The sequence below is a fragment of the Chelonus insularis genome, unplaced genomic scaffold (assembly GCF_013357705.1).
Source record: "Chelonus insularis isolate UGA/USDA-ARS -01 unplaced genomic scaffold, ASM1335770v1 contig_41_pilon, whole genome shotgun sequence".
Lineage (NCBI taxonomy): Eukaryota > Metazoa > Arthropoda > Insecta > Hymenoptera > Braconidae > Chelonus > Chelonus insularis.
The window spans coordinates 816324-826685 of record NW_023276571.1 but is presented as its reverse complement, the minus strand read 5'-3'; the positions used below and the strand labels follow the sequence as shown (position 1 = coordinate 826685).

General features: G+C 24.4%; 3 protein-coding genes across 4 annotated transcripts; 1 reads left to right on the top strand and 2 right to left on the bottom strand.

Moving 5' to 3' along the window:
- Positions 1–200: 200 nt before the first annotated feature.
- Naa20A (N-alpha-acetyltransferase 20 A) lies at positions 201–2116 on the bottom strand. Its single transcript, XM_035087817.1, has 6 exons — positions 1554–2116; positions 1444–1468; positions 1000–1090; positions 779–908; positions 481–617; positions 201–408 (listed from the first exon to the last, which is right to left on the bottom strand). Exons 1-6 carry the CDS (start codon positions 1604–1606, stop codon positions 323–325), a joined length of 522 nt encoding a protein of 173 aa, XP_034943708.1. The 5' UTR covers positions 1607–2116; the 3' UTR covers positions 201–322.
- LOC118069598 (acyl-CoA:lysophosphatidylglycerol acyltransferase 1-like) lies at positions 1902–7089 on the top strand. Of its 2 annotated transcripts, XM_035087816.1 has the most exons (8): positions 1902–2007; positions 2084–2140; positions 3140–3251; positions 4615–4832; positions 4903–5117; positions 5190–5463; positions 5625–5776; positions 5900–7089. In XM_035087816.1, the coding sequence occupies exons 3-8, from the start codon at positions 3148–3150 to the stop codon at positions 6131–6133; spliced, it is 1197 nt and encodes a 398-aa protein (XP_034943707.1). In that variant the 5' UTR covers positions 1902–2007; positions 2084–2140; positions 3140–3147; the 3' UTR covers positions 6134–7089. The 2 variants fall into 2 exon arrangements, with proteins under 2 accessions (XP_034943707.1, XP_034943706.1); XM_035087815.1 differs by lacking the exons at positions 1902–2007; positions 2084–2140 and adding an exon at positions 2184–3037.
- Positions 7090–8385: 1296 nt separating this feature from the next.
- On the bottom strand, positions 8386–9539 carry LOC118069589 (putative gustatory receptor 28b). Its single transcript, XM_035087798.1, has 4 exons — positions 9435–9539; positions 9277–9348; positions 9113–9205; positions 8386–8976 (listed from the first exon to the last, which is right to left on the bottom strand). Exons 1-4 carry the CDS (start codon positions 9495–9497, stop codon positions 8887–8889), a joined length of 318 nt encoding a protein of 105 aa, XP_034943689.1. The 5' UTR covers positions 9498–9539; the 3' UTR covers positions 8386–8886.
- Between the last annotated feature and the right edge of the window lie 823 nt (positions 9540–10362).

Sequence of the window (10362 nt, the reverse complement as noted above, 5' to 3'; positions counted from 1 at the left end):
ACTAATAATAACCATATTTGAGTAGCATTAATATGAAAACTATAAATTTCAAAAATTAAGTAAAGATATATTTTTAGCATAATAAAACTTTTTGTAGATTTGTATCATTATATCTCACTGCATTGTAAATTTTTTTTCATGAATTTTTTTTTTTTATGAATAAAAATCGAAAAAATAAAAAATTATTTTTAATCGACGAATTTATAATTAGAAATTTTATTTTAATCTTTATACAATGATATCAAATATTGAGGATATAAACTATGTAGTTATTTTTTAATAAATAAATGTTTTGTTTCACTTTTTATTCTTCATCTGAATGTCATTCTACTTCTTCCGGTCTAACTGGATGAGTTAAAGGTATAACTGATTGTTTTAAAACATCTCTAGACAATGCCTTTCTCATATCTGCAAGTGACAAAGAAAATTACCAAATGTAAACTTTAAAGTATATTATAAAAATAATTAAATAATACGTACCGTATGCATCTTCATCAGGATCTCCATTATAATATTCTAATACAGTTCGATAAACGATATATCCCAATTGTTGATACATTTGTATAGCAATTTTATTACTCACACGCACAAATAAGTCTACAAAATATGCTTGTTTCCTGAAAAATCATTAAAATTGTAATGATTAAGATTTGGAGTAATAGTAATAAAAAAGTGTAAGTCAAAGGCTCTGAACTGAAACTTTGAAAGAAAAATTTGGGAAATAAATAATTGACTGACACTCATGATAGTCTAAAAAATAGTATGTAATTTAGGATACTTTTCTGAGACATCCTCCAAATATTTCATTAATTTTGCAGCAAGACCCAATCGTCTGTAGTCAGGTGATACTGTTAAAGCTGTTACATGCCCATGCCATGATTCTCCAGTTCCTTCTGCTTTTCCCATTACTATAAATTATAATAATACGAATTTCATCAATGTAAAGTAAAGAATTTAAAGTTTTAGATGTTTTATTTAATTATAGAATAAATAACTTACTGTAACCCATAATTTCACCACTTGGAGATTCAGCTACTTGAACATATTCTGGCCAATGGGCCAAATAAAGCATATAAAAAGAAAGTCCATACTATAATTGATTAAGGATCAGATATAAAAGAATTTTAGTATTTCTAATGAAATTTTTATTTAAGATTATTTAAAAATGATAAATTTATTTTTTTAATTATCTGTAGTATATAAACCCTTAAAATTCAACAATAAAGATGAAAAGTCCATCTGTCATTTAACCAATGTATGAGACAGTATTTCTAGATATGTTTTTTTTTTCACTGAAATGATAAATGACTTAATTTTTTCCCCCTTTTAAACTAATCACACCAATCTTAAGAACATCATCCTTAAAAGTCGTGTTTTTTTGCAGACATTCATTAAAAGCTAAAACACCTTTAACGTATATAAACGTAAAATATAAAAGGATACAGTTTCAGTTAGAGGATCAAGATTTCTGTAACAAAATTAATACTTTACTTACTACATAATATCTATAATAGTTTTTTAATTCAATATTAAATCTTTATATATTTACTTACACATTATTAAACTTAAAAAGATCATCACAAGTAAAGGGTCTAATGATAGCCATGGCTCTATTTAATAATTTATTCAATTACCACAATGTTTTTTATCGCTTCAATAGATTTTTTTAACAAAAAATGTCGCAATGAATTCAAAAAGTTCAAAGAACCAATTCAAAGAACCACAACTTTATTAGTTCAAAATTGATGAAAATAAATTACACTATGACATTAAGCTAGATAAATTTGGTTATTTTTTCATTCATATAATATATATATATATATACACATACATATGTACACATGTATATACTCTTCATTGGAGAGACATCGGCTGCCGAAAAATAACGAGCTTTATCGAACAATGTCGAAGATCTTTTAACAGTTCTATTGTTGGATAAAGAAAAATAAAAATTATTCGTCTATAAAACTGTACCATGTTACTACATATTGGCGCGCGTTATTTCCAGTGAATTACATGTGTTTACTTCTCAACAATATGTGATAAAAATAAATTAATTAATTATCATTAATATTTTTTCCAGTTAACTGCATATTTCATTCATCAGAAAACTTTTCTTTCTGATACTTATATCCATAAGGTAATATTCATTTTGGAGTATTTTTTTGTCATCAACAGAGTGTTTTAAAAACAAAATATATATATATATATATATATTCAGTGCTGTGACTATTCATAATTGTATCCCCATTCGCCAGAGCTTTATAAAATAGTCTCCCACCATCTTGGTTACAATACATACCAACAACTATATACATATTGCTTTACTACTTTTTAAAAGTAACGTCTTTGGCCAGTTTCAATACATGTTTCTAATCATCAGCAGGATAAATTTCTGACATTTTATTCAGAATAATTTTTTTATTATAATAATAATAAAATGATGATTGTGGTTGAATAAAAGTATTGATACGTTTATTATTTTAGAATCAATTAACAAAAAGTAATTGACTTAATTTCGAAATTATCAAGTTCATAATGTGACGTTACGGAATATCATATGTGTAGATAAGAAATCATAATTATGAACTAAAAGAATTAACTAAACTAAACAGTATTGAAATCGTAATGTCAACTAGGTTAGGTAATAATCGAAAATAAGGCACATCGAACAAAGGTTGATTTACTACATAAATTATGTTATGAATGACATGAAGATAGTAAAAGTTCAAAAAAAAATTTCTAAGAAGATATATTCTTAGTGATAATGAAATCATTACTTCATACCAATTATACCACATGGAGTGATACAAGACTAAATTGTGAAAAAATTTAATATACAGAGAAGTGTGTCAAAAATTGAATTAGTTACTTGTTATATTGTTCTAAAAATCAATTTGAAGAATAATATATATTACAATCAGTGATTTCTGATATTAATCTGACTGCCATTACATCACAAATAATTACCTTGATTGTCACCGGTAGTTTTCAATGAAACATTATTGTTTTCTAAATAATAATCACATTATTTAAAGTATGTATTATTAAAAATGTATACACAGAGAGAATAATCTAATACGATATATAATGATATATGTGTATTTAATTGTAAAAAAAAATTATTATATAATTTAAGAAAATGCTATGGTGGACATAAGCCGTGCACGTGAGAGCTGCTCGATATTATATGACGGGTGGCTTCTTCCAAAGATGACAGACTCATCTTCGCCTTCTTCAACATTTATTAAGTAAGAATCTTTATCTATATTGTTCAAATACATACTTTGTTCAAGTTCTGTATTTTACATAAATTTTTTTAGTAATATTGCGTGACAAACTCTTGTATGCCTTTGAAAAGTCTATCAAATAACCTTGTTTCAGTCAATTTTTATCTTCAATACTAAAAATACAACAAATACAACTATTTAATATTTAATACATAATAAAAATCATGTTATAAACAATAATATTAATATATATTAAAATAATAAATAATAATTCTTAGCCTTTAAATTAGTTAAAAACTATGTTTTTGATAAAAGTACATTAACAATCATTTTGATTATCATATTCATGGGTAGAATGCTTATTATTGTTATTGTAAATAAAAACTTATACTACGAAATGTTAAGTTAAAATATTATAATGTTGGTTAAACATTATCATGAACTGTAATTATTCTTTTTAACGAATATATGCACAATAAGTTAACAAATTATAGTAAAGCTAAAAATGTCACGAAAACATTGTCACGCAGTGTAATTAATAAAAGATGAAGTGGATTGTTATAAAAGAAAAAAAATGAGTTGCACTTATAATATTACTGATATTTAATAATTACTTTAAAGTCAAAAAACATTTTTTTTTTCACTACAAATTTTTATACAACATTTATTCGTATTAATGTAACATGTTTTATTGATTACGTTTTCTTTATTAGATAAAAAAAAATTAGACTTATAGATAATAACAAAATGTTTTTGGAGCATTTTACTGAAGTATAAGGGAATTTTATTTAAACAATTACTCTTATCAAAAGTCGATTAATCTAATTTGTTGGAATATATGTGATTTATTTTTATACATTTTTATTTAAAAGAATATTATAAACCTGAAGTATTAACTATTTCAATTGTTTTGAATATTTAAGGTCTATTAGACACACACTATGAAATTTTGAACACTTAAAATTAACATAGAATTAATGTTCCTTGACCTAATAATTTATTTGATTTATTTGTCGTTATCCAGTTATATAATACGAATAAATAAAAAAGATATCCTGTGAAAAATGAGCATCATCATGTACTAGTTAATAGTTTTCATTTAAATTATAGTTTTTTATCATTTATTTTTTTTATATTTTAAATAATATTTTTATACAATCCAATGATGTAAGACATATCTAATTGAATTCATCATGAAAAGCACCTATCTCAATTCTTAACAATATAATTGCATAAGTGGATAGTGCAAAGGCTTCCGTATATCAATATAGAGTGCAATACTAGTATTGAGACTTATATTAAACTAACTTTAAATGAGGAAATGAACAAATAACTTTTGAAATCGAATATCGAATATGATACATTATTTTTTTCATTTTTTCAGCACCATCAACAGCATTCTTAATCTCATAAAATCTCTTCTACGCATAGGATTTGTTATTATTAATAATATTTACTGTATTCCTACGTATGTAACATGGATGATGTTACTATTACCGGTCAAAATAATTCAACCAAAAATTTATTGGAGAATAGAGGGTCTATTTTTTCATTGGTTACTAGCTATGGTATCAATGTGGTCTTGGTCAGCTGGATACGATGGTAAGTTTTCCATCTTAATCAATCAATTTTGTTTACTTTATTGTTTTATTTATAAAAAAATGTTTTGCAGTTGTTGAACATGGTGATGATGTTCGACCAATTATAAATGACAGAACACTGGTTATAGCAAATCACCAAAGTACTGGAGATGTCCCTATTCTGATGACAACATTTAATGCGAAACCAAATGTTTTACCAAATCTCACATGGATTATGGATAGAATGTTTAAATTTACTAATTTTGGCATTGTTTCTCTATTGCATGCAGATTTTTTTATCTCTTCGGTATGTTTATAATTACTATTGACATTAAAAGATTTATAAAATAATAATCGCATAATTTTTACTTAATTACAGGGTCGAAAAAGACGAGAAGAAAGTCTGAAACACTTAGAAAAGCATTTGGATAATTATTATATTCCCTTAGAACGAAAGTGGATAGTTCTTTTTCCGGAAGGAGGATTTCTTTGTAAAAGGCGAGAAACTTCACAAAATTATGCAAAGAAAAATAATTTGCCTATTTTAGAAAATGTTACTCTACCAAGAGTCGGTGCTATGCGGACCATTTTTGATAAACTCGGTCCAGCTCAAAATAATAACACCTCTGAAGGGCAGCTTAATCCTAGATCAAGTAATTAGTATTTAATCTCACAATAGTAACCATGAATAATACAATTATTCAATTTTTTCATTAGCTATAAAATTATTTATTTCAATAAGCTATTCATTGTTCATAAAAAATTATTCGTTTTTAAGAATGTTTTGAATTTAATATTTATTTTAAAATTTTAGATCCAATAGTCATTAAACCGGAAGTACGTTGGGTTCTCGATATTACAATTGCATATCCTCAAGGTAAACCTCTGGATTTACCAACAATTATAACAGGATCACGGCCACCATGTGAAACCGTCCTTTTTTATCGAATTTATCCTAGTACTGCAGTATGTAATTTAAGTTATATAAGACCTATCTTCATGTGAAATTAAATTATTAATATAATTATAGTTTTTGTAGTATTATACTTAAACAAAATGAAAAAGCTATTCTTTTTTTTTTGTCTGCAGGTTCCAAAAGACTCAGATTTATTATCTAAATGGCTGTATGATAGATGGGTGGAAAAAGAAAAACTATTAGATAATTTTTATAAATATGGAACATTCGGTGACACTAGACAACTTAATGAAGGTTTAAAAATACAACAAGATCCTCTAAGATATTTAGTGCTACACTTGTTTTTCCTTACGTCTAGTTACATTCACTATAATATGTTTTCATATGTGTTTTCGTATATTTGGTGAGAATAATTTTTATTTGATATCAAAATTTATTAAATTCAATGGATTTTATAAGTTATATTATACAATTTACCGCACATTGCAAAATATTTAAATCACCTGTGGTACATAATGAATTTTACTAAACATTTTCTCACATGCTGCCTGTGTAAAATTAACTAGAAGTTCTATAAAACTATTGCATTTTATTAATAGATTACTATACAAGCATTGAATGAAGATTTTTTAAAAATATTCTTCAATAACAACTTCTTGTCATTATATTTAAAATTTTAAAACTTTAGTCACAGTATTAATAAAATAATTGCAGAAGAAATTTTCCACTTTTAATAGTTCAATAAATATCACTGGCTTTTGATATTATTCATTATATTATAGACTATTATTTCATTGCAATTAATGATTAATTTTAGATTATAACTTAAATGCTTGATACTAATTTTAAAATAATGTGCAGTGCTTTGTAAAATGAAACATTTTCGGATGAAATTTGATAAATATTGTATTTTTCAAAATCTTTGTAAGTAAAATTTAAAATGGATAATTAAAAATGGTGAAAATGGTGCGTGCATGTATGTACGTAAGCATGTATGTAATTTTTTAATATCATAATTAATACGGTTAAAAATAACACAAAATTTTATACGGCCCATTCTTGGTATTCTATCTTAAATTTATACAGTAATAGTGTATGTATGTACATAGATTTCTTATTGTTTTGTAAAAGATTATTTTTATTCAGTTTGATGAAAATGATTTTGATTAAGTTACGATGATTATTGTAAGAGCTATTTTATTTCCTCAATAAATGTAATGCATAGTATAATCATTGAAGTTTATCGAAACAGTTTAACAAATGAATTAAAAGTCAAAAAAATGTGATGTATTTTATTAATACATTGAACTAAAAACTTTAAATAATTTTAATTTTATTTATCTTAGAACTTTAATTTTTAGGACACGCGTAATTGATTGTTTAGATTATTAAGCTTATAATTATTAATTTAATCTGCTATTCATTTGTAAATATAATTAAAAATTTTTCCATTCACAATCGTTTGATTTATGTGTTTTTTTTTTTATTTATCAAATTTTAATTCCCAATGTGATACATATATTTAATTTTTAATCTTAAAGCCAATTATCGAATATAATTATAATCTATCTTGTATAATATCTGTGAATATTATGATTTAGTATCGCCCTATTCTTAGGCTACTGATAAGTAAAAAAATATTTATGTTAATTACATAAGGACTATGTACAGATATCACATTTTTATTTTGTGTTTTGCTGTAATTATTGATAATTATATGGATATTAACGATAATAATAATTATGATTAAAAAATGAAGCGTCTTCTATTTATTGACTATTATGAATAATTTTAATTATAGAGTGGATATTATTTATGAAATATCAATTTTTATATTGTTTGTCAATCATTTATTAAATTTATTAACAATTATTTCATTTTAATGACTTATTTTTATGTTAAAATAAAAAAAATCCAACAGGTCACGTCTCTATGCCTTTCTACGCTCTTCTACAATCTTATAGGAATTTATTGGAGTCAAACGCTCAAAAATTTCCTTTTTTATTACGAAAACATCAAGAGCGAAGAGGTATTTGATTGGAATAATCCTTTTTTATCGACCGTTCAAAAAATTTAGTTTGTATTTTATTTTTAAGATGCCGCTAGGTGTAATATTCCAAAAATTTACCATAGATCGATAAAAAAGGATAATTCCACGGAATACCTCTTTATTTTTATACTATTTGATCAAATACCTCTTCTCTCCTGATGTTTTCAGAATAAAAAAGGAAATTTTTGAGCGTTTGAATCCAATGAATTCCTATAAGATTGTAGAAGCGCGTAGAAAGGCGTAGAAAATTGGACGTGACCTGTTGGTTTTTTTTATTTTAACATAAAAGTAAATAAATAAAATGAAATAATTGTTAATAAATTTAATAAATGATTGATAAACAATATAAAATTTAATGTTTTATAAAAATATTTACTTTATTGTTGTGGTTATTGATTATAATAAAAATATAAAAGACACTTCACTTGTTCTATTCATTGTCAAAATTTTGTTTTAAGAAGCAAGATATTTTTATTATTAGGTTTAATTTATTAACAAATACTTCTCCTTCATCATACAAAATATATTCTTAAAGTAGATTGTACTTTTATCTATCAAATAGAATAGTTATCAATAAAAAACAATGAATAAGTATTTTGATCGACAAATTATAAAAAATGTCTTCAATCATGAAAACCTATGCTGTGGCTAAAATAATACAAAGCAATACCTAAATCTTCGTGCTCAGACTTGATTAGAATATTCTAAAATTGATCTAGCATTTGGAGAAGTAGGAACATCTAATATTTTTTGTGTACATCCATTTCTCTAGATGATCAAGAAATAATCAAGTCTACACAGTTTATCAAGTAACGTATACAGTCATCAAAGGAACTAGAGATTTTTAGAGATTGATATTCAAAGATTTTATCTTCTTCTGATTCCAAAACTGATCTATTAATCTCAACAGTTTCACTTTGATGTTCCCTTAGGGACATTGATGACATTCCAGCTCTTGTCATTCTCAATAACTCCAGTTGGACTCGTAGACTCATCTTGACTTATAGTCTCTTCAAGTCTATGATTGAGCTCAATTAAAAATAAACCAATTGTCCTCAAAATATCCTGATTTTATTTAGTTCATTGTCAAACAATAATTTTTTATATTCATCATGTAGAGTTATTGTTTATAGTTTTGAACTGTTCATAGAATTGATACTCAATCAGCAAGACCATATTAGTTGAAATTACTCGAGCAACCTGTATGATTAAATTACATATTATAATCTCGAATTTTTTATAAAGATAAATGTAAATATTTAATGAGAATTTCATTGACTCTATAATAATCCTACTATCAAGTGATCATAGGTTCTACAGCTTAATGATTACTTACTGAAGTTAATAAACTGTTATCCAAACGAAATAATCCACAAGCAGTAAAACATAAGGACTTCCTATGAAGCAATTCTATTGAAAATTGTTCCAGCTAAAAATAATCAAAGTTCATTAATAAATTATATTATTTGTAAATATTATCAAAACTGTTAATCACATTACCTGACGTTTTACAGTTATTTGTGTAAAAAAGTTTCCAACCAATCTATAAACGATGTCACTTGTTTTTTTCATCTGAAAGTTATTCCATTAATTACCAAGATTGATTTAATTTTAATATTATATTAAATTTCGAATAATTAACAAAAAATTTTCCTTACCTCGGACATTAAATTGGTGACAGAACATGTTAGCAATGATATTAAATAAAATTGTTTAAACATTATCAATAAAATTGGAATATTATCACTTGACCAACTTTTTTCTTTGAAAATTAGTAAGCCTATGTGAGATAAATTGAGAATTGAACAGACACAAAAAAAAAATATATTAAGTAATAATGACAAAGAAAAAAAATCTGAAAAATTACATAACACTTCACTAAGATCTCGTTGAATTTTACGAATAAAAAGGATCTTTTTCAAAATCTCATTGTTATTATTCGTGTCAATTAAAAAAAAAGAAGAATTTTTACATCTCTTTTTCGATTCTAATAATGATAATAAAATATTATTTAAATTTTTATATATTTTACAAATAAAAATAAGAATAATAACAAATTGTAATATTATATTTCCAATAATATATGAAACTGTAAGTAATAAAAATCTTATATAATTTTTATTATAAATAGACATTCCTATTAACACTAAGTTATCTAGAATGTATAAAAAAAATTTTGGAAGCAAACATTTTTTAAGTTCCAGTTGATAGTCATTTCCAAGTACTTCTAATACACTTTTATTTAGGAATAATAGGATGTTGATATATTTTAATAATTGTTTCTGTCGAATAGAATAAATTGAAATAATATATACTAAATTAATGATTCCACTAATTATAATCCCAATTATATACATAGCTGTTATTTTGTTATTGGTATAATGAATATGTCTTTCTATTTTACTTATCATCCATATCAATATTATTGTTAAAAATAATAGCAAGATAAAATTATAAATTGATCCCATTTTAGAGTAACCAAATTTTATTGTCCATTGTTTTTTATCTTTGTGTTTATTTGAGGAAACGTAAATTGTAAAAGGAGCTGATCCAAATATTTTAAATGAAGCAAATAATATTTTTAAC

What these genes read in the sequence shown, in the direction of transcription:
- Naa20A (XM_035087817.1), bottom strand. Translation starts at nt 1,606, where the DNA reads ATGGCTATCATTAGACCCTTTACTTGTGATGATCTTTTTAAGTTTAAT. An exon ending in TTGATCCTCTAACTGAAACT is followed by an intron (nt 1,091 to 1,443) that starts GTATCCTTTTAT and finishes AATCAATTATAG; the next exon opens with TATGGACTTTCTTTTTATAT. An exon ending in TGGTGAAATTATGGGTTACA is followed by an intron (nt 909 to 999) that starts GTAAGTTATTTA and finishes TATAATTTATAG; the next exon opens with TAATGGGAAAAGCAGAAGGA.
- LOC118069598 (XM_035087816.1), top strand. Translation starts at nt 3,148, where the DNA reads ATGGTGGACATAAGCCGTGCACGTGAGAGCTGCTCGATATTATATGAC. An exon ending in CCTTCTTCAACATTTATTAA is followed by an intron (nt 3,252 to 4,614) that starts GTAAGAATCTTT and finishes TCATTTTTTCAG; the next exon opens with CACCATCAACAGCATTCTTA. An exon ending in GCAGCTTAATCCTAGATCAA is followed by an intron (nt 5,464 to 5,624) that starts GTAATTAGTATT and finishes TTAAAATTTTAG; the next exon opens with ATCCAATAGTCATTAAACCG.
- LOC118069589 (XM_035087798.1), bottom strand. Translation starts at nt 9,497, where the DNA reads ATGTTTAAACAATTTTATTTAATATCATTGCTAACATGTTCTGTCACC. An exon ending in TCACCAATTTAATGTCCGAG is followed by an intron (nt 9,349 to 9,434) that starts GTAAGGAAAATT and finishes AATAACTTTCAG; the next exon opens with ATGAAAAAAACAAGTGACAT. An exon ending in AAATAACTGTAAAACGTCAG is followed by an intron (nt 9,206 to 9,276) that starts GTAATGTGATTA and finishes GATTATTTTTAG; the next exon opens with CTGGAACAATTTTCAATAGA.